Raw genomic sequence first — 21,409 nt, forward strand, 5'->3', positions numbered from 1 at the left:
CCCACCCCCTCCCCTCCCCCCCCCCCGGCGGTCCACCATGAACAGACCGCCACAGGGCCGTGGTCAGCAACGGCTGGGAGCGACTTGGTATCCAGGGGGCCAGGATGACTTCTACATGCCAGAAGTCATCTCCCCCTCCCCCCAAAGGTGCGTCGCCCGAAATAGCTCTTTCGCCCCCCCTCCCATCATTTGATCAGTATGCCCCGGGTCAGGATGCTCATTCATCCGACCAGAGTCATGCCCGAGGTCCCGGAACACATGCAGGACAACCTCGCCCAGATGGAACATCGCGCCCCCGCTCCCCGTCGCGGTCAACCGCCACCGCCTGCTCCGTACAACAATCATAATAACACTCGCGCCGTATACCCCGAGCGCAGTTCGTCCGCCTCCATCGTGCTGAGCCAGCAGCCCCAACACAGCCAGGCGTACGATCCCAGCCCGTACGCACAGTCGGCCACCTACGACAGTATGGACCATCCCAACTTCTCCCCTTTCCCGGTCTTGCGCAATCCGCCGCCAAACGTCCCTCCGACCGATGAACAGAGAGAAGCGAGCTTGGAGCGCGCCCGCATGGCGGTGCTGTCGACCACGGATCCCGAGATGCAACTGGCCTGGGCTCAGGACGCCCTGGCATATGTTGAAGTGTCCGCGCAGAATGAAGCCCGCTTGTCGTTGACCCAGCCGCCGCGCCCGCACACACCGCAGGTCGAACGACAGCTGAAGGTTGATGCGATGAACATTGTCAGCTTCCTGGCCGAGCAGCACCACCCCAAGGCAGAATTCATCAAGGGTATGTGGCTCGAATTTGGCAAATTCGGCTACCGCGTCGACCGCAAGGAGGCCTTCCGCTGCTATACGCGCGCCGCGGAGAAGGGATATGCGCGCGCCGAATACCGCATCGGCATGCAGTTTGAGAGCTCGGGTGAGCCAGAAAAAGCAATCAAACACTATGAACGGGGTGTTTCTGCGTCCGATTCTGCTTCCTACTATGTATGTATTGTTTGGGGTGAAACCATGACTTGGGTTGACACTAACATCCTGCCAGCGTTTGGGAATGATGATTCTCCTCGGACAACACGGCCAACGCCAGGATTTCCCCCTGGGGCTGGACTATATCAGACTTGCTGCACAATCCTGCGACCAGAACGCACCCCAAGGTGCCTATGTGAGTGGTCCCACGTATCAATTTAGGAATAGGGTTCTAATATCAACAGGTCTATGGCATGCTCTTAGCCCGGGAACTCCCTCAAGTCAACGTTCCAGAGACATTTCTGCCGCTCGACCTAAATGCATCCCGTATCAACATCGAGAAAGCTGCCTACCACGGATTTGCCAAAGCCCAAGTAAAGATGGGTGCTGCATATGAACTCTGCCAGCTGGGTTGTGATTTCAACCCCGCTCTGTCCCTGCACTACAACGCGCTGGCGGCTTGTCAAGGCGAGCCGGAAGCCGAGATGGCAATCAGTAAATGGTTCCTCTGCGGCCACGAGGGCGTATTTGAGAAGAATGACGAATTGGCTTTCACCTACGCACAGCGTGCCGCCCAAAGCGGCCTGCCGACAGCAGAGTTCGCGCTCGGCTATTTCTTTGAGGTTGGCATCTTTGTGCCGGTGGATATCAAAGAAGCCCGAAGCTGGTATGCCAAAGCCGCCGCGAGTGGCAATAAGGATGCCTCCGGTCGAATCGACAGCATCTCGCGGTCGAAGACTCTGTCCCGCAAGGACCACGAGAAAGTGGCCATCGCCCGTATCAAGTCGCGACGCGGGGGGTCCTTGGAAGCCACGCCGGAGAATATCGAGATGCCCGATCCATCCCGGATGAGTCTGAACGACAACAATGGATCTGTTCCTTATTCCGATCGCCGGCCGCTGAACATGCCCGATCATCGGCCAAGCTCTGCATTTGGCGTGAACCCGAATCTGCGCCAGAATCCGCCTCCCGGCTATGGCGGGCCTCCTGGCCCTCGGACTACGTCTTATGGGTCAGGGCCCATGGGCTATCGCCCGCCTGGCCCGGCTACACCAGGCAGTGTCCCTCCTGGCCCAGCCAGTTCACAGATGATGATGAGTCCCCCAGGAAGTGCCTCACGAGTTGATGCCGGGTACTCTGCGCCGATGGACCGCAGACGCCCCCCACGCCTGGACGCGGCAACCCCAGATCGTAAACCCGCCAGGACTCCTGTGGGTTCTCATGGTGGACTGCCCTCACCCCGTCCCCCGGCCTCCCCTCGTCCGCCAGGCTCGCCTTCTTTCTCATCGCGAGGGGAGTCTCGCGGGCCGTCCATAGGCTCGGGGTCCTCCACCCCCCAGCCATCGGTCGCCTCGTCGTCCGCTTCGTCCCAGAAGCCATCGAAGCCTCCTGGTCCTGTGCCGGGCAAGGGCCCCAAGACTTTCGAAGAGATGGGAGTGCCCAGTGCCAAGAATGACAGCGATTGCGTATGTCCCTCCCAGACTTCTCTCTGCCTGTACAGCTCACTGACTTTTCTGCAGATTGTGATGTGATTGATACCCTGGTCTCCATGGAGTGGCAGTTTTTCCCTTGCATCTTGTCCATGTTTCACGAGCTCCCTGTTGGGCGTTTGATCCTTTCGAATCTTGCATATCTGGTATCTTGTAATCCCGCCCAAAATTGTCCTCGCCGTTCGGGCGGCGAATGTTGTCTGTTACATCTGGCGTCTCCATTCCCCTCTGCTGTTTCCACATAGTTGCATTTTGCCCCTTCCCGATTTTCTCTGGACATACATAATATTCGACTTTGGGGTTTAGTTAGATCTAGCGTAGTCATGCAACACGTTTCCTTCCATTAAAAAAAAACCGACTGCTCACGTGGTGCTTGACACCACTCTTCCGCTTCATCTTCTTCCCTCCGTTTCTATCTCTCACTATCATCATCATGGCTCCCCGCAAGAGCAAGACAGATGCGGCAGGCGGGACTGATGGTGCGTTCTCGTTCCACAGAGTCACTGGAAGGCCACTGACTGGACTGGGCACAGATGCTGCCATGGTCCTCGAGTATCTTCGTGAGTGTTCTTGCTACACATACGTATCCCTCCGCTGCTCACCTGGACTGCTCTGATCCTTCCAGGCAAACAGAAGTGCGTATTTCATCTCTTGATCCACTGGATTGTGGCTGACCTGGAGTTGGCGCAGTCGTCCTTACTCGGTCTGCCTGGGGCTTCCCATGTCCTATCCTACATCATATATTGACTGACACAATTAATTCCAAGGCCATCGAGGTCTCGGCGAATCTGCACAATAAAGTCAGCAAAGGTGAGGACTGTCTATCAACGCCATGATGCGCTGCTACTGACGGATCGTCTACAGCGCAAGCGGCCAAGCACCTCCAGAAACTGCATCAAGATGAGCGGATTGAAGGACGCGTTTCCGGTCCGTGGATATCTCTACCTTGCCTGCCCTGCAGTTACTGAATCCAGGTTTAGGGAAGCAGACTGTCTATCATACTTTGCAGGATACGTCCGATACTTCCATCGCCGATGCGCTCGCTTCTCTGGGACAGGAGCAAAAGCAACTTCAAGACGAGCTTCACGCTCTCACAGCGACCGAGAAAGAGGCCCGCGCGGGACTGGCAGCCTTCGAGGCACGACCCCGGCTGACCGGGATCTGTCACGACATCCTCCAACTCGAAAACGAACGAGACGCCATCCAAGCTCGACTGGCCGCGCTGGACGGCGCCGATGCGGTCCAGATTTCGCTCGCCGAACGGGAAGCGCTCGATCAGGAATGGAAACTCTGGCAGCGACAAGCCGCGGTGCGTCGTCGCATTTGTCGCGAGCTGTGGGGAATCTGCTCGGAGGTGCTGCCGGAGGGGATGACTGCGCCGGAGCTGTGGGTAAGTACCTCCGGGCTATCATTATCAGACCCGAGCTCTGACCAGGTCATGTGGCGTAGGAGTCGCTGGGGCTGGAAGGGAAGCTTCAATAGAGAAGGGATTCACGGATCAGTTGACACGGAGTCTAGGGGGAACGACTATTGATCTGGTCACACTCATAGTCATCAGCAGAGCATATCTAGTGAAGTCGTGATCAGGCAAACAAGAATGCATGTACCGCTGACTACATACTTCTGACCGCCCGGACCTTCTCTTCCCCCACTCTGCTCTCCTCATCTTCTCTCTCGCTCTCTCGTTCCGTCTTCCTGTTTTTTTCTTATCCTCTCTTCTCTTCCTCCAAAATCAGCGGCGATGCAGGTGTCGGCCTCTCGTCAGGATTCTGCTGGCTCAAATCGTCCCGACATGCGAGGTCGCGCGCTTCCTGTGCCTTCCGGGCAGCCTGTCCAGAATGGCCACTCGCGCAACCACTCGGGCCTCGACATGGCTCGCAGCCCGCCCAACCCCGGCAACAAGAGTACGTCTGATTTCTCTTATCCTTTCATCCACACCATTGTGCTGGGTCTCCACTCTATCTCGGGACTTCATGCTAAATCATCTCCTCCATAGACACCAAACATGTTCCCTGCAAATTCTTCCGCCAGGGTGCCTGTCAGGCCGGCCCCGCCTGTCCTTTCTTACATTCAACCGACTCGGCCGTGGACTATGCTCCATGCAAATACTTTACAAAGGTATGGATTCAGCCAGAAGTTTCGAACCCGTTGGCTCCGGCTTTCCCGAGGTGCTGATGAACCTTTCTATTTTCTCGATGTAGGGCAACTGCAAGTTTGGCGCAAAGTGTGCACTGGCGCATATCCTCCCCGATGGACGTCGGGTCAATCGCCCGACTGGAGGCATGAGCATGGGCGGTAGCCATCTGAACCTCGGTGGCCGAGTCAATCCGCAGACCTATGTCAACCAGGACTCCGCCTTAACCAACTCCGTCCTCTCGCAGCAACGCATGAACGGTCACGAGCCTCGATATGCTCAGCAGGAGGAATTCCCGGCCTTGCATGGAAAGCAACAGCCCACCTATGATACGATCCCCACGATTGATGCCGGGTTGGCCTCGGACCCAGGCTCCAAGTATGGCTCACCGGTGGACGACGTTCGATTTCCCATGTCGCCGAATCACCATAATCTGACAGCCCTGGATGCGCCACTCCCAGCCTCATTCGACAGCCAAGGGATCTCGCATGCCGCCCGCTATGGTCCAGTAGCGGCCTCCGTCCCCTCGAAATTTGGCGTCGAACTGTCTCCACCGGCACAGCGTCCCGGCGCAGACACTTTTCGGAACCTGCGTGATTTTGGACAAGGGTCTGATTACCGGAAGCATTCGTCCAACATCGGATCATCGCCCCCTGCTCCTGATGACACCATTGGACCCCGGTTCCTGCACTCCTCACGCCCCGTCAAACCACGCATGCTCTCCGCGTCCGTGCCCCGACCCGCTGCCCTCGATGACTGGGCGGAGGGTGATTTCCCCATGGAGGAGGACTATCTGCCAATTAACCTGCATGATGATGTCCTCACGCCACAGGAAAAGTTGCGTCGACTCTCGCGGACCGACCATGACGTGAGTTCGAGCCACCGCGACATGAGTGGCCTGGGCATGACCAGCTCCAGTTTCTCCAAGAATGGCTCGCCCTTGGCTTCCAGTCCGTCTCGTTTTGGTGCGCTGTTTGCCAAGCAGCGTCAAAAGAAAGAAGACGATACCCACGGATCCTCATACCCGCACATTGGTTCTCCGCTACGTGAATCGTCTTTGAACCCCATTGGCAGCCCTAGCTTGGGCCCCATTGGCAGCCGCACATCCCAAGACGGCTCACCATTTGTCTCCAGCCCTGGCCGCCAGTCCTCAATGTCTATGATTTCCGAGCAGCTCAGCGGCATGTCTCTCCACCCAGGCCCTGTCCGCCACTCTTCCGGCACTGGGCCGACCAGCAGTGGCCGCCTGGACCGTTCCATGGCCTCTCCGTTACCTACAAGTAAGATCGACGAAGAGGAGCAGAGCGACTTGGTCTTCTCCATGGAGGAAGAGGAGGGCAACAAGCGGAACAGCGCATCCTGGAACTCCGATACCAAGGAGGATTCCGCCGCTTAATCATATTTCATCCTTTTCACGACGACACGGGCCAAGCGACATTTACGCCTTCGGACATTGTTCATATCAACCAAAAGAGAGGGCATTGGAGTTTTTAATCGTTTTACTGGGACACAAAAACAGCATACGGAGCGTCACAAAAAAAACATCGGAAGTCACCGGCTTTCGCGGCTGGTATCCCATGGAGTCATGGTTCAACACAAAAAGAGACACTGGGCATCCGGAGACTTCGACTTCTCCCTCCATTCAATCCTCTGCACCCGTCATAGACTGACCAACTCAACCATCTTTTTCATTTAGACTCGTCTCTTGTTTGCCAAGGGATGCTTTTGCCTCGCCTGCAGATTGGCCACCTATTGTATTTATCCTCCCTTCTCTTCTCTTCTTTCTTGACTTCGATGTTTTGACGATCTATCTCGTTTCCTGGGTTGTGGTGTCTGACTTCTTGTCGGACTTCCTGGTCACAATCTTGGGCTTTTTTTTTTTCTATTGGTTTCTTGTGTTAGGTCATTTTGATCCGCCTCTCCTGCTCTGTTTGGTTCATGAGTCAACGACCGGGTTTTTATGTGGGTGTTTCTTTGGTGCTTTTGTTTGGTTTTCGTTTTTCATGGAACGTGTGCCGCCGAGAGCCTCAAATCATGTACAAATTGGTTAACGCGGTGCTGTGCAAATAAACAGATGTGATTCATCATCTCACATTACGTCCATTTATTTTTGATCTGGTAATGTGGATTGGATTGGTTCCTAGATTGACCCTATTCATACATACGTCCTAACTCCTTCCGAGATATGCCCTTGTCCCACCCAGAAAACTCCAGTCTTGAAATGCCTCGGCCTCGGTATCAAAACAGAGGACCAATGTAAACAAAATCCTCAGTCCACTTTCATTCTGCATTAGATCTCGTCCTGGTATTGTGCACTGCCTTGGAGATCCGCAGGACCTTCGTGTGTGGACTGTGCCTGAATCCGAGTGATTTGCTCCACCGCCACGCGATCAGCCAGAATGCCGTGCTCGCGGATCTTGCCATCGGCCGCACGCACTTTGTCCGCCTGGTCCTGGTAGAGCCACTTGTACAGCTCATCTGTGCCAGCAACGATCTGTTGCACCATGGCGTCCACTGCTTTGGGCGCAAGGGCTTCTACCCGGCTGGCGAGGGCCGTCTCCTCATCAGCCCGCAAGCGCTTCACGGCTTCCTCTCGTTCCCTTCTCTCTTCAGCTCTCTTGCGCTTTCTTTCCTCGACTCGCTTCTGGCGCGCCTCTTTCGTGGCCATGTACTTGAGGGAATGGCTCAGTTTCTGTTGCGAAGGGGGGATGATGTCCAAGGGAGGAGAGGAAAAGAAGAGCACGCGGCCTTTGTCGTCGCAGTGAAACTGCGCACGGATATCGGGAGGGATTGCCGCGTTGGCGGCGTCGCTGAGGTTGAAGACTTCAACTGGACGGGGCGCGTTGGGGTTGTACACCGCAGGCTGCGGGCGGTTGGCTGGGTAAGGGGTGTAAGGAGATGGCTGCGCGTAGGCAGGCGATGCCTGGTAACCGGCGGCCACGTGAGGCGACTGCTGAGCGAAGTTGCTGGGACGGCGCTGGAGGTTCTGGTACATCTGCGGCGGATACGCTCCCGCGGGGCCGGGTACTGGAGAGACCTGGGTTGGCGCCGCAGGAGAGCGGGCTTGAAGTGGAGGAACCCCAGAGAGTGCAGCACCACCTGGGCTGCTCATACTGGGCCGTGCAAGTCCTTGGCTCAGGGAGGATTGGCGAGCCGCAGCCGGAGCCATGGTGGGCGGGGGTACAGGTGGAGGTGATGGGGTGGGCTCTGGTGGCGGAGATTCCTAAAAACAGAATGGAGTGGTTAGTTTGGGGGTTGCGTAACTTGACAGTGTTTTGGGACTCACATTTTCATCCCGGGGGCGGCGATGGACAGCACCCACAACAGGCGGTGCGTTGTCCGCTCCCCAGGTCGGTTTGGGCAGATCGTCGGTCTCCTTGGCATCATCCTTGAGCAGGTGTTTGATCGGACTTGGGATCTTCTTGATCTTCCGCGGCATATCAAAAAGATCCATCTCATAGTCCTTGTCTCGCACCTCGTCGGGAAGACAGCTGGCCCAGGTCTTGATTTTGTTCAATTTGTGTTTTTCCTCGTTGTAGCGAGCTTCGCAAACGTAGATCTCCTTGTCTGGTGCAAGATCCCTGGGGCGGCCCCGGCTGTACCGAGTGAAAAACATGACGAAGCAACGGTCCACGATCTCATCGATCCTGTGGTCGCGGTACTGCCCAGTCTTGACTACCTCGTTCGGGTAGAAATGCTTTTCGAACTGATGCACCGTCTGCTCCGGACGGTAATACCAGCAGGCGTTGATCCACTTCTCCCCTTCCGAGTCTTGCCAGGTCCGGTAGATCTGCGCGACAATGGGCTTGGTCACGTCGTTTGAATTTTGAATGTGCACCCAGTCTCCGACCTTCCACAGCTCGCCGCGGAACAGGATGCCATCCGGCAGTGGGAAGCGACCGTCCTCCATGAGGAAATCGCTGTCAGGCTTCTTCTTCTCTTGCTCGGCCAACTTGCGCGACTCGTTCTGAAGATCGACCGCATCCTTGTAGATCTGGCTGTCCGACTGGTTGTACAGCTTGGCATTTTCAAACATGAGATCCAGATCGCGCATGAAGTGATCGACCGATTGGTACTTCTTGCGCTTCGACTTGCGCTTGATGATATCGATGGCAATCGGCTCCTTGATCTCGATGTAATAGTCCGGGTAGGCGGCCTTGTCGGGGAGTCGTTCAAAGTGGCCAATTTTCAAGTAACCGCCAGACCCTTTGAATTTCCGGATGCCCTTCAAGATGGTCTTGATCCTGGTCTCCATGGGAGTATCCACCCGAGGGGGGCGTCCTCGTTTCTTGGGTTCATGGGCAGATTTCTGGTTGGGGTCTTTCACTCCACGCTTGGAGCCTGGTTTCGGCCCTGGTTTCTTCCTTCGCCGGCCCTCATCGTCCGAGTCTTCCTCGTCATCTTCCTCCTCCTCTTCCTCTTCCTCCTCTTCTTCGGGGAGAGGGTCCGGCTCTGGAATTTCTCCCAGATCGGGCAGTTCAGCCTCCTCCGAAGAGATCACTCCCTGGTCTACCAGCTTCTGGAATTCCGCCACGAAGACATCCTGTCGGATACAGACGTGGTTAGTCGCGTCGCGTCGCGTCTTGAAGGAAGTTGGTTTTCTCACGTACTTTGATGATGATCGAATCCTCATAGGCTTGGGACTTGGGACGATTGTATGTTTGGGCATTATGTGGGATCTAGCAAGAGACATGTTAGTGGGCTCATCTCTCGTCGCAGGCGAGGGAGTCTCTCATACCAAAACACAGTCGCGCACAAAATCCCCAAATTGCTTGTATTCGCGTTTGTTGATTTTTTGTTTCAGAATACTCAAGGCCATCGGCTCCTTGATTATGTCGTAGTAATCGGGGACGATGCGCTTGTTCACGCTGCGTTGGAACAGTCGCGACGGGTCGTAACCACTACGGCGCAAACCCAGTTAGACAGACGCGCCAACGCAGACACAATGACTTACTCTGGCTCTCTGTGGTCATAAATTGCGCTGAGAACCTCCGTCATGCCCTTCCATTTTTCCTCGGTCAGGGCATCGCCCTCAATCGACCTGACGGGCTGGTCCGGCTGCGAGCTTTCCTCCGACGCCATGCCGTTGACGAGCACCCACGGTGATGCGTTGGACCAAATGCAACAATTCGAGGATGCGACGGGGACTGAAACCTGAAGGCTAGACACCGTTTGCGAATCGGACACGAAGAGCGAGAGCGAGAACAGTAGGAGAATGTTTCGCCGGTGCTGAGGGCTGAGTCAGCAGAATGTAATATCTTACGTCGCCCGTGTATTACCGTGGTATCGACTCTCGCATCCCTTCCATTGCATTTCCACTCACTCACCCCCAACATTGGCAGATACCATGCTGTAGTCCAGGCCTGTAGTGCTCGATTCTCCACAGAGCCAGTGTCAACGAGCCGATCACCCAATCCACTGCCCGGTTCCCCGAGTCTCCCTGGACGGGCCAGCCTGTCGTGTGACCCCATGGTTCTCTTCCACTACGATCTCGCGCAGCTCCTGAGCTCGTAGCTACCGAAGGTCCCCTAGTGTAGGGATCTACCCCCCCACACCGGTCGCGTCATATCACTATCAGTAGTGGGCCTCGGCCGCAGGAACCGCCATCTTTCGTCTCTTCTCCCTCGACACACTTCCTCTATCGGTTTCGCCTCACCATGCGACTCCGTGTCCGTGGACCCTCGGGTCAGTCGACCGTCACGTTGGACGACTCGGCCACCGTCGAAGATCTCCGGGCTCAGATCGCGGAGAAGACGGGCCTCGGTGCTTTCAGCGTTAAATACGGTTACCCCGATCTGAGACCGCTAGACCTGGAGAATTGGCAGCCCGATCAGACGCTGGCAGATATTGGAGTCAACCTCAACGGAGAATCACTGATCGTGGCCCAGAAAGAGGGAGCTGCCCCGGCGCCTGCAGTGAGTGGGGGCACACCCAAGGAGCCCACTCCAACAATCCCCCAGCAGCCATCCAAGCAACCGCTCCAATCACAGCATGAGAAGACCGCCGATGATCCGCCCGAGATTGCTTCTCCCGAGCATGGGGGCACGTTTGTGCTCCGCGTCATGCCCGACGACAACTCGTGTCTGTTCCGCGCGGTGGGCGCGGCCGTCATGGGCGACATGGACACCATGGTCGAGCTGCGTTCGATAGTGGCAGGGGCCATCCAAACAAACCCAACCGAATATACCGCAGCGATTCTGGGCAAAAACCCGGACGAATATTGTCGCTGGATCCAGAATGAGGATTCATGGGGCGGGGCGATTGAACTCAAGGCCTTGAGCGAATATTTCAACATCGAAATCTGTTCAATTGACGTGCAGACACTGCACATGTTTCAGTTTAACGAGGGCGCTCCGACTCGGTGTATTGTGGTTTACTCTGGCATCCACTACGACGTCCTGGCACTCACACCATCTGCTCCGCCGTACACTCGTGCCAATCATTTCACGACCGATGACACCAAGGTCTTTGATGCGGCCGACCCGGTCGTTCTGGAGAAGGCCAAGGAGATGGGTCGGACCCTCCAAAACAAGCATTACTACACAGACACCTCTGGCTTCCTTCTCCGGTGCAACACCTGTGGCGGCACCTTCACTGGAGAGAAGGGGGCTACCCAGCATGCGACGGAGACCGGCCATTATGATTTTGGGGAATCCGGTTAGCATTTGGGGGAGGGGGGAGGGGCAATGTTTAAAGTATACGCATTTCGCGGGGCGATATAGTATACAGGCATTTGTGTTTCCCCTTGGGACATTTTCATTAGGATTTACCATAGGAGCGAGCAGTTGTGGCATGGAAAGCATTGAAATGCGTCATATATCGTACAAATTTTGGGTCTCATACCATGGCGACCTCGTCTACTTCCTCGTCTTCGCCTCCACCGTCCTCCTCGGCAGAGTCCACACTTTCATCGTCGGGGTGGCCTCCCCATTCGACATCATGAAGGATGGGGTTGAGGAAGAATTCGTGCTGCAGGGCCTCTGCGGCACTCAGACGCTTGGAGGGATCCAGCTCCATCAATCCGGACAACAGGCGCGTTGCTTGTTGCTCGCTTTCGGTCAAGTCCTCCACACAGCTCGACCACTTGACCAATTTCTCCCAGCTATACCCTTTCTCTCCGATGGTCGGGATGTTCGTCTCGAATATCTGTCCGTGCAGGGCCGCCGCTGTCTTCATGCGGCGCGTTCCAAAGATACTGGACATTTCAATCATCGCGTCGATGTCGTCCGCGGAGTTGAAGAAGGGGAACCGGCGTCCAAGCAAGGTGAGGAGAATGACGCCGACTGACCACAGGTCAATCTTTGTGGTCTGTGAAGTACATTTGAAAAGAACCTCCGGTGCTCGAAAGCCACGAGTACCAGCACGGTTTGCGCGTCTCGATGGCCGAGAGTCGGCTTTGGGGTGACCAGCTGACAACCCATTGGCCGGGGGGTTCTTGGAATAGTAGCTGGAAAGGATTCGACTTCGGCGAACATAGGTTGGGTGCGCGCAGAGGCATGGACTGGTATACTCGGATCCTTGGCGCTGTAGAGGTCAAAGAGGATTAGCTTCCTGTGTGTCGCATGAGTCTGGAGGAAGTCTCACTTCTGCCAGGCCAAAATCAACCAGGACCCCTTCTTTCAGATCCGGGTTATAGAGGAAGTTGCTGCAAAGATGGTCATCAGCAAGCAAGGAAAACAAGAAGGCAGAAAGCATACGTAGGCTTGATGTCCCGGTGGAGGATATTGTGCTCATGGACTGATTGCAGCGCAGTCAAGAGTGATCGCAGATAATGGCGCATGTCCGCAACCATAAAAGTGCGATACTGAATGCGAAAGTCGGTATGTGAGAAGAAGGGCAGCACCGCCACGACCTGGTCCTGGTACCGGAACGCCGTGACGAGAGGGCACACCGATTTACACCCTCGCAGATCATGGAGCAGCTCGAGTTCGTTCTGAATCCGGATCGGGCTGCTTGTGACATAGATCTTCTTTAACGCCACGAAGCGCGCCTTCTTCCGCCCCACAGGTTCGCCCTCAACGCGCCGCCGTTTGGAGGGGGGGCTGGCCCAGGTGTCGTGTTGGGCCTGATCAAAGATATCCCAGTCGTTCGTGTAGTGATCGTACAGCAGGTCTTCTGCTTTGTACACCGTAGAGAAGGTGCCTGCATTTGGCACATTGTCAGTCGCTCGGCCGTTTGCTCAGTCAAAAAGTAACCATACCTTCTCCGATTCGATTAACCAGACGAAACCGATCTGAGATTCCCGGAAAAGTGTCCTCCAGCTTCTTCATGTCCTCGCGGACTGACTCGTCGACTTCTTCTTCCTCCTCGAAGTCGGCCTGGTCCTGGGAGGCGTCGGTATTGCCGCCAGACCCATCGTCCTCTTCAGACGCGTGTCTGTGCTTCATTGAGCCCGGCTGTCGAAATGAACTGCTCCGGTGAAGCTCAAACACCTCTGGTTGGGCCGCACGAAGAGCGGACATGAGGGGCAGAGGGCATGGGAGAAACACGGATGGGCTTGTTGTGTCTCTAGTAACCAGCTAGTTCCAGACAGTACAGAACGCGGGCATTGCTGCCCTTATTGCCCATAGTTACCGCCCCGCACCAAACAGGCAAAAACAAAACAGCTGACTAATCGAGGTTGTTTCTCCCCGCCGCAACTGATCGCGCTCATCCATCCATCTTCCTTCCCATCCCACCACACCACACATACATATCCAACCATGGAGGACAGAATACAGTTCGACATCAACGACTCGCTAAAGTACTACTTGAGCGATCCCCTCTCCATCCCCACTCCCGATGCCGACCCCGAGCTGCTGGACTGCGAGTCCGATCCCGAGCAGCTGTCCGCCGCCCTCGTGGACAATGTCCTGAACCCCATCGTGGACGCAGTGGCGGAGAACCCAGAAGGATTGACGCGATCCTCGTTTTTTGACTCCCTGCAGCTTCTTTTAAAGTGCGCCCCGGTCCCTTCCCAACTCCCCCGTGGCCCATCTGGAATCGACTCTGAACTCTTGAACTCTTGCAGATACTCAACCCTTCTCCCCACCAAGCCACTCAGCAAACTCCTGGATTTAGTTGTCTCGGGACTTTCGGTTGAGGCGGACATGATTCACACCGACCTCGAATCCGACGAGCAGGATGCTATCCAACACCACAAGCAGCTACTGGAGATGTATGGATTTCTCCTCCAGTGGGCTCTCTCCGCCGTTGAAGTCAAAGCCGCAGAAAAATCGACCGAGGCCGCACCCGCGCGCCGAGGAGCAGGAAAATCCAAGAAGTCGGCCAAGGATGGCCATTGGGACTGGACGCCGCAGATCCAAATATCGATGGAGACGATGTGCAAGGTGATGAAACTTAAACTGGGACGCATATTTCTGACCACTTCGGATCGTGATACATTCATTAATCTGTTTACCCGCACAATCTATCTCATTCTTGAGAGCGAGCAGCGCGTCAAGAGCATGGCCATTCGCATGCACGCTTTCAAGGTTCTATGCATTGCGGTCAAGCACCATGGCCACGCATTCGGTAGGTTAAGAAGACGTGGTGTTGTGCATTATTCTAACCAGACACGCAGGAGCGCAAACCTCAATCGTGCAGAGCCTGACTTATTTCGAGCATCTGTCGGAACCCATGGCCGAATTCCTTCATATCCTCGCAGAGCAATATGACTATCCGCAACTCTCAGATGAGATCTTAAAGTATGATCGTGTCCACTGCCTTATCTGATAGTCCAGTGCTCACGCTGTATAGGGAGCTCGGAAATAAGGAATTTAACTCCAATGACACCAGAGGACCCAAGTCCGTGTCGGCATTTATTGTGAAGCTCTCTGGACTTGCCCCCAGGCTGATCATCAAACAAATGACTCTCTTGGCCAAACAACTTGATAGCGAAGTATCTACATCTCCCACCTGTTTACCCCATGTCTAGACTGACACCATTCAAGTCATATACCCTCCGCTGCGCAGTCGTTGAAGTTTGCGGGAACCTCATTTCCGATCTGAGCAGACAAGAAGAGCGCAGTGAAAATTACAAGACCCAGATCAATGCCTTTTTCGATGTCCTGGAGGAACGATTCCTCGATATCAATCCCTACTGCCGCTGCCGAGCCATCCAGGTGTTCATGAGAATATGCGATTTGGAGCAGAAGTTTCCCAAGAGGCGACAAGCAGCCGCTGAGTTGGCCGCACGAAGCTTGGAAGATAAGAGCAGCAACGTTCGTCGAAACGCCATTAAGTTGCTCGCCAAGCTTGTTTCCACCCATCCATTCAGCGTGATGCACGGTGGACAGCTTTCGGACAAAGAATGGACAGCCCGACTTGACAGTGTGGATGCCGAATTGAATGAGTTGCGGCCTCCCGAAACCCCAGGGTTTGAGGGAGTCACTCAGGTGGTTGACCCGGACCTGTTAGACGAGGCCACTCAGATGCCGGACGACTCTCCTTCCAAAGCGCCCCGCATGACCGAGGAGCAGAAAGAAGCCGAAATGGAAAAGGCCGCGGAACAAGCAGCGACGTCTGAGTTGTTGACTCGGCTGCAATTAACGAGGAAGTACTATAATGAGGCAATTCGCTTCATCGAAGTGCTTCATACGGCCTCCGCTGTTGTCTCACAACTGCTCTCATCTCGCAATAAGAGCGAAGTTATCGAGGCCATGGACTTCTTCGTCGTTCTCGATGCGTACAAGGTGGAGACGGCTCGCAGTGGAATTCGCCGCATGATCCGTCTGATCTGGACCAAGGGCAACAGCGACGAAGGCAAGGGTGTCCAGACGCACCTGATCGATTCCTACAAGGGTCTCTTTTTTGATGCACCGGACTCTTTCAGCCCCAATGATGCTGCAAACTATATCGCTCGCAATATGATCAGTTTGACCTTCGGATCGACACCAGCTGAACTCACCTGCCTTGAGCAACTACTCTCTACCATGATGAAGGCGGGCCATATATCAGAGGCGGTGATTGCCAAGCTGTGGCAGGTCTACAGTGTCCAAAAGAAAGAGATCTCGCGAACCCAGCGCCGCGGGGCCATTATTGTCCTCGGCATGCTCGCTCTCGCAGACCCAGAAGTCGTGGTCAAGGAGACCGAAGCGATGTTGCGGATCGGTCTTGGAGGCTTGGGAAGGTCGGATCTTGTGCTTGCCAAATACACTTGCATTGCATTGCGACGAATGGTTCCCGGGCGTCAAGCGAAATCCCGCGATGTCGCCATCTCCAAGCTTCCTAATGACCATGCCGTCTTGACAAAACTCGCATCTATGCTGGAAATTGTCTCGAATAGCAAAGAGTGGTACGGCGTGGCTGAGCAAGCAATCAGCGCTATCTACACCCTATCCAAACACCCCGATGTTCTCTGCTCCGACATTCTTCGGCGGAAGACCGTCTTTGTTTTCTCGCCCTATGCGCAACGTCCCTCCTCTTCCCACACCTCTGCCGAAGGAGAGGACCAACGACCAGTAACAGCATCGAGTGACGCCCAGGGATCTGGTCCAAAAGCCTCGTCCGCTGCTCTCTCGCAATTGCTCTACGTCGTGGGCCACATCGCGATCAAGCAGATTGTGCACCTTGAGCTGTGTGAACTGGACTTCAAACGCCGCAAAGCCGAGCAGGAGAAAAACAAGCCTGCAAACCCTGTTCCCCAGCAGGACGAAAACGCCGAGGACGACGAGCTCGACCTGATCGGGGGTACTACCGAAGACGATTTCCAAGATGCCATGGCCCACATTCGGGAACGCGAGCTTCTCTATGGGGAGAACTCTCTGCTGGCCAAGTTCGGCCCTCTTGTGACTGAGATTTGCGCGAACAACAATGCGTACCCAGATCGTTACTTGCAGGCCGCGGCGACACTTTGCATGGCTAAGCTGATGTGTGTGTCTGCTGAGTACTGTGAGAAAAACCTGCCACTGTTGATCACCATCATGGAACGGTCTGAGGATCCCATTGTGCGAAGTAACGCGGTGATTGCGCTCGGCGACATGGCAGTCAGCTTCAACCATCTCATCGATGAAAACACGGACTTCCTGTACCGCCGTTTGAATGACGACGAGGCCTCTGTGAAGCGCACATGTCTCATGACTCTCACCTTCCTCATTTTGGCCGGTCAGGTCAAAGTTAAAGGTCAGCTGGGTGAGATGGCCAAATGCCTGGAGGATGATGACAAGAAGATTGCGGATCTGGCGCGCATGTTCTTCACTGAACTGGCTACTAAGGACAACGCCGTGTATAACCACTTTGTCGATATGTTCAGTCTGCTGAGTGCGGAGCGCAACCTCGAGGAGGTCTCGCTGCGTCGGATCATCAAGTTCTTGATTGGGTTCGTCGAAAAGGTACACATTTCTCTTCCCACCCAGGTCAATGCCTGTGCTAACGATGTCTTCAGGAGAAACACGCCCGTCAGCTGGCCGACAAGTTGGCTGCACGGCTACCAAGGTGCGAGACAGAGCGGCAGTGGAATGATGTTGCGTATGCTCTCTCTCTTTTGCCGCATAAGAATGAGGAAATCACAAAGACCGTTACCGCAGGCTTCACCAAGGTTGCCAGTGCGGCGGCCTAGATTCCCCATGTCGGTCTTGACATATTCTATAATCTGTACATTGTTTGTATTGAGCATGGGTGCAACTGGAAGGAGGATTGGGTTTTCGTGGAGTTTTGGTAATGAATTTTTAGTACAATCTGTCAACAGCTCCGTCTCCGGAAAAGGTCTCTTCTAGCGTATATTGTAATTCCTACGAGGGATTGCACAAGATGACACTCTAAAATTCTGCATGACTTCTATTATTCATTCTGAAAGCCTGGTGCAACTTCGGGCCGCAGTGACCACTGCTATTTATTATCCACAGAAGTGGCCAGGAGGGAAGGGGGAGGGACCAAAAAAAAGATACGTGAAGAGCGCCAGGTCCCTTATGTTAAAAATCTAAGTATGTGACGAGAAGCAAGGCAGACCAGATGGGGAAAAAAAACAAAGAGACGCCGAGTTTGCATGGTCGCATGCCAGATACGCCACGGACAATAATCGAATCAACATGATCAAATCGTTTGCTTTATGCGCCCTGCACGTCGCTCTCTTCCAAGGCGTAGTTGCCGGACCGGATGCCTTCTAGGACTTTCTGTCCTTCTTCGGTCAGTTCCGGTTTTCCCAGTGGCGTGACTGCGCCAGTGAAAAAGCGCGGCTTCCACTCTTCGTTTTCCTCCTTGCGCTCTGCGGCCCGCTGTCGCTGCCGTTCCTCGATTTCCTGTTTCAGCTTGGTGGCCTGGGTGAACCGCTTGTCAACGATGGCGGAGGTGACATCCGACCAGAACTTGAGCGATTCGTTGGACAGCTGCTCTTCGTCTGGAGGGAGAATCTTCGCCATGGGGCAGAGAGGGGTGATATCGATCAGCAAGGAAGGCTCCTTAGTTCCTGTAGGGGTGAAATAGATCTTGCCATGCCACGAGCCAGTGATCCGGGCCAGCACATCACCCTCTGGCACGTCTTTGATATTTGTGATGGTGTCATTGTCGGGATCGTAGCGGAAGATCACCCCCTGCAACCTATATTGAGACCGTCCAAGCCACCCATCTTCCAGGTACTGCAGAATAGCCTTGACCTTCGTCTTCGGGCAGTTGATATAGCAAGTGTCGGAGACGGTAATCGACAGGGCGCCTCGCAGCAGGCCTCCCAGATGTGCAGACGGATGGGTCAACTGGTACTCCTCGTTGTCTCTCTTTTCGAGTGTGACGAAAATGCCCAGGTTGTGCTGACCAGGAGATACCCGAATGCTGGTGCCGGTGAACTTGGCGCTGATTTGGTCGAACCCGCGCGCGGTGACTCCCCGTTCCGCACAGTCAATATAGAATGCCGAGACAGGTGGGTGGTGCGAGGTCTGCTCGGTCAGATAGGAGACCTTGACCCTTTCCCCGGTGCCATCATCGACGGTAGAAGCACCGCTACTACCTGAGCTCACACCAGGCAGGTTCGCTTCTTCGGGGACCGCATCTGACACGTCCCAACTGCACTATATGAAAGCAAAGACGAGCGGTTTAGCGGACCAAGGGCTTCCAGAGGGACAGACGAAGGGACTTACCCGAAAGAATTCACCGAGAGTCGAGTTGTATGGCTTGCACGGTTTGCCCTTGATGTATTTCTGTCGTGTATTCAGCAAACATCATCTTCCTCCGGGACCAATCAACGATATACCAGGTCCTTAGTGAACCAGAACCGCAACACCTCCAGCATCCGACCTAGCTCGTCATCGGACTTGCCAATGCTGTAGCGCATATGTCAGCATTAGTTTAGTGAGTTGGATTAGGGTGCTGACCTCGCAAAGGTCTCGGGTCGGTCCAGGTAGTGCCAATATTCTTGGGGAAACATCCAGTCAGCTTTTTTGAACCCCGCACAATCACAAGCCTCCACTTACCTAGATTCGGCCGGGGCTCGAGCAGTTGCGCTGGCAGCGAGAAGCGCACCGAGGCGATGTCTGTCACACCCACGAACCTAGTACACGCACATGCATCAGCGCTTTGTTCCTGTGTTGTGTCTCGCGGGGGCGCGTACTTGCGGAGGATGCCCAGGAAGGTTTTCAGCTTGGAGGAATCATCGGGGGCTTTCTCGGGTGGTGAGTCGACGGATGGCATGGTGGGTGAGGTTGCTGAAGCTGTGAGCGATGTGTGAGTGGGGTAACTTGAGGAATGTTTCGTGGAAGAGGCGAGGTGGGAGTGGGTAAAGGGTGGCAAACCGAGGAGCGTCTCGGGGACCTGCCTCTGATTGTGGAGGAGAGAAGAGGGGGGGATTCGACAAGTGACAGGGCAAGGCAGATCCCACGTAGACCAGGATATTCCAGATTGAAGCAAACGAGAATGCAAAAGAATGGAAAGAAAGAACGAAAGTTGGCGCCGGGCGGTGACGTGCGTTTTCAGTCTAGGACGAGGGCCAGATGCCGGAAGTATCAGGTACCGGGGATGTGGTGAGCCTCCCCAGCCGTGCCCAAGTACCAGGTACCTCTGTTTATCTACTATCAGCGGGCCAATCTCAACCCTATGCGGGACCATGAGGTGCCCGAGTGGCAACCAATAATAATGGCAGCGAAGGTGAACTATGGGAATCAACTAGGTAATTACCTACATAACCCTAGCTAACTAACTACCACTGCAGTTCCTGAATCAGCTGCTTGCGGGCCAGGCATCGCAGCCAAGTCCGCACCGCGGGAGCATAGTCAAACCGCCGTCCAGCGGCATAGTCCGCGTCCGCCCACTGTGACTGTTTCTCCTCCTGGATGCTTGCACGCAAGCCCCGCTGCGCATCGCTGAGCTGCTGCTGTGCTTGCTGCAATTGTGCCGCGGAGCATGAGTCGTACTCGCGCGCTTGAACAGACACGTCGGCCGTGTCGATATCCTCCCGCGTCAAGGGCAGAGAGGAGTCAGGTCCCAGTATCGTCTCCTGAAGCACATCAAGTGGAGGCCCCGGCGCCTCTTCTTCTGTCTGGGATAAGATACACTGGTTGAGGATCTCTAGGCACCGCACGTTGACCGCAAGCTGGTCCAGCAGCTCGGGCAAAGGGTCGCGCACGAGACCCAGGATGGAGAACTCGATCTGGTCCTCTTCATATGCCGCCATGCGGGTGAGAATATCCGGCTTGACCAACTCCAGCCAGTCTTCTTCGCTGCATTCGCCTACCGACATACATGAGAAAGGATCGGGTTCAAAGCGCGCACACACACTTACCTAGCGTTTGGGGCTGCCGTTCGAGGCCATCAAACTTCCACACTTTTCTCATTGCTGGTACGAAAGCGATGAAGTGGAAAGAAGCGTCTGAGTCATTTTCATCGTAGCCGTTCTTGGCCTTGCTAGATCTTTTGGACTTGGATTCGGTTTTGAGCTGTAGATCCGAACCCAGCATGTCCATTTTTCTAGGGGAATCATTATCCAGAGCACGAGCATCGAAGAAAGGGGTCCTGTACCGTGCGAAAGAGTTGTGGACTCTTTTGATAAACTCAAAATTGTTGATTGCATCGCCCCGTAGTGCTGGGGTGAATGGCATGGTGAAATCCTTGAAGTGTTGAAGATTCTCTCCCAAGTCGATGTTTTCGATATTGTTGACGATGTTCAGCAATGCGACACTCGCGCATGCATTGTCGGCGGTCTGTCCTCGCCATCTTCAGCTTCGAAGAGCTTCCCGATCATTCACACGACTGACCTGATTGGCAAACCAGAGGCCCTCTGGGCAACTTGCTTCTTGCTTTCCGAAATCATCTTCGCGCCAGCGGAAGAGAAAGATCAATCCGTAGACCGGCTTACTGTACAGAACACGTTAGAAGGGCTTCTCCGTATCCAGGCGAAAGGGCAATGTATCAGGCATACTGGAGGAAGGCCATCATCTCTTCGTCCAGCGAAACAACTTCTTGCACCTTGACCCCTTTGACTCCAAACTCCCGGAGCATCACATTGAAAAGGGCCTGGCAAGATGGTCAGGATGCGGTCCCGAAGCGAGGAATGATCGATCACCTACTGGCTCCGACTCGATCTCACAGAAGCCATTCCAGCTGTCTCGCTCCTGGGATGTCGCCCGCTGGCAGATTTCGGAGACTGATATGTCTGCCGACGAGCTACGGCGTCGTTTGCGAGCGGTCATGGTGAAGTGAGTGGATGAATTGGCAGTTGGAGAGTTGGAGTATATCAGGAATGGAATGATGCGTGGGTGGACCGAGCTCCCGTCCTGTTCTTTCTTTCCTCCCGACGCGTTTTTTGTTTCTCTCTCTCTCTCTGTGTGCAACAACACCCAACGACTTCTTGATCCTGCCCACCACCACTCTTTTTCTCTTCTTCCTCTTCCTCTTCCTCCTCATAATCCTGTCT

The 21,409-nt window shown here is 54.8% G+C and overlaps 8 protein-coding genes across 8 annotated transcripts; 4 read left to right on the top strand and 4 right to left on the bottom strand.

The window, feature by feature from the left end:
- Positions 1–37: 37 nt before the first annotated feature.
- Positions 38–2,501, top strand: PFLUO_LOCUS818 (uncharacterized protein; the record flags this gene model as incomplete). The annotated part of the gene is made up of 5 exons (XM_073785944.1): positions 38–147; positions 234–990; positions 1,046–1,165; positions 1,215–2,435; positions 2,490–2,501. 5 exons carry the CDS (start codon positions 38–40, stop codon positions 2,499–2,501), a joined length of 2,220 nt encoding a protein of 739 aa, XP_073634914.1.
- Positions 2,502–2,892: 391 nt separating this feature from the next.
- Positions 2,893–5,989, top strand: PFLUO_LOCUS819 (uncharacterized protein; the record flags this gene model as incomplete). The annotated part of the gene is made up of 10 exons (XM_073785955.1): positions 2,893–2,938; positions 2,993–3,019; positions 3,085–3,094; positions 3,150–3,162; positions 3,227–3,269; positions 3,324–3,386; positions 3,440–3,849; positions 4,207–4,363; positions 4,456–4,577; positions 4,661–5,989. 10 exons carry the CDS (start codon positions 2,893–2,895, stop codon positions 5,987–5,989), a joined length of 2,220 nt encoding a protein of 739 aa, XP_073634915.1.
- Positions 5,990–6,883: 894 nt separating this feature from the next.
- On the bottom strand, positions 6,884–9,929 carry PFLUO_LOCUS820 (uncharacterized protein; the record flags this gene model as incomplete). The annotated part of the gene is made up of 6 exons (XM_073785966.1): positions 6,884–7,816; positions 7,880–9,136; positions 9,204–9,272; positions 9,332–9,494; positions 9,548–9,822; positions 9,921–9,929. The coding sequence occupies 6 exons, from the start codon at positions 9,927–9,929 to the stop codon at positions 6,884–6,886; spliced, it is 2,706 nt and encodes a 901-aa protein (XP_073634916.1).
- Positions 9,930–10,250: 321 nt separating this feature from the next.
- Positions 10,251–11,255, top strand: PFLUO_LOCUS821 (ubiquitin-specific protease otu1; the record flags this gene model as incomplete). The annotated part of the gene is made up of 1 exon (XM_073785977.1): positions 10,251–11,255. The coding sequence occupies one exon, from the start codon at positions 10,251–10,253 to the stop codon at positions 11,253–11,255; it is 1,005 nt and encodes a 334-aa protein (XP_073634917.1).
- Positions 11,256–11,430: 175 nt separating this feature from the next.
- Positions 11,431–13,055, bottom strand: PFLUO_LOCUS822 (Cell division control protein 7; the record flags this gene model as incomplete). Its single annotated transcript, XM_073785988.1, has 4 exons — positions 11,431–12,117; positions 12,178–12,238; positions 12,291–12,735; positions 12,794–13,055. The coding sequence occupies 4 exons, from the start codon at positions 13,053–13,055 to the stop codon at positions 11,431–11,433; spliced, it is 1,455 nt and encodes a 484-aa protein (XP_073634918.1).
- Positions 13,056–13,295: 240 nt separating this feature from the next.
- Positions 13,296–17,131, top strand: PFLUO_LOCUS823 (condensin complex non-SMC subunit Cnd1; the record flags this gene model as incomplete). The annotated part of the gene is made up of 5 exons (XM_073786000.1): positions 13,296–14,106; positions 14,156–14,279; positions 14,332–14,473; positions 14,526–16,904; positions 16,958–17,131. 5 exons carry the CDS (start codon positions 13,296–13,298, stop codon positions 17,129–17,131), a joined length of 3,630 nt encoding a protein of 1,209 aa, XP_073634919.1.
- A 487-nt stretch (positions 17,132–17,618) lies between these two features.
- On the bottom strand, positions 17,619–19,191 carry PFLUO_LOCUS824 (uncharacterized protein; the record flags this gene model as incomplete). Its single annotated transcript, XM_073786011.1, has 6 exons — positions 17,619–18,572; positions 18,642–18,701; positions 18,755–18,824; positions 18,876–18,915; positions 18,975–19,051; positions 19,112–19,191. The coding sequence occupies 6 exons, from the start codon at positions 19,189–19,191 to the stop codon at positions 17,619–17,621; spliced, it is 1,281 nt and encodes a 426-aa protein (XP_073634920.1).
- Positions 19,192–19,696: 505 nt separating this feature from the next.
- Positions 19,697–21,185, bottom strand: PFLUO_LOCUS825 (uncharacterized protein; the record flags this gene model as incomplete). The annotated part of the gene is made up of 5 exons (XM_073786022.1): positions 19,697–20,226; positions 20,279–20,696; positions 20,751–20,850; positions 20,915–21,009; positions 21,063–21,185. The coding sequence occupies 5 exons, from the start codon at positions 21,183–21,185 to the stop codon at positions 19,697–19,699; spliced, it is 1,266 nt and encodes a 421-aa protein (XP_073634921.1).
- Positions 21,186–21,409: the final 224 nt, after the last annotated feature.

This window comes from Penicillium psychrofluorescens, assembly GCF_964197705.1.
Source record: "Penicillium psychrofluorescens genome assembly, chromosome: 1".
Classification (NCBI taxonomy): domain Eukaryota; kingdom Fungi; phylum Ascomycota; class Eurotiomycetes; order Eurotiales; family Aspergillaceae; genus Penicillium; species Penicillium psychrofluorescens.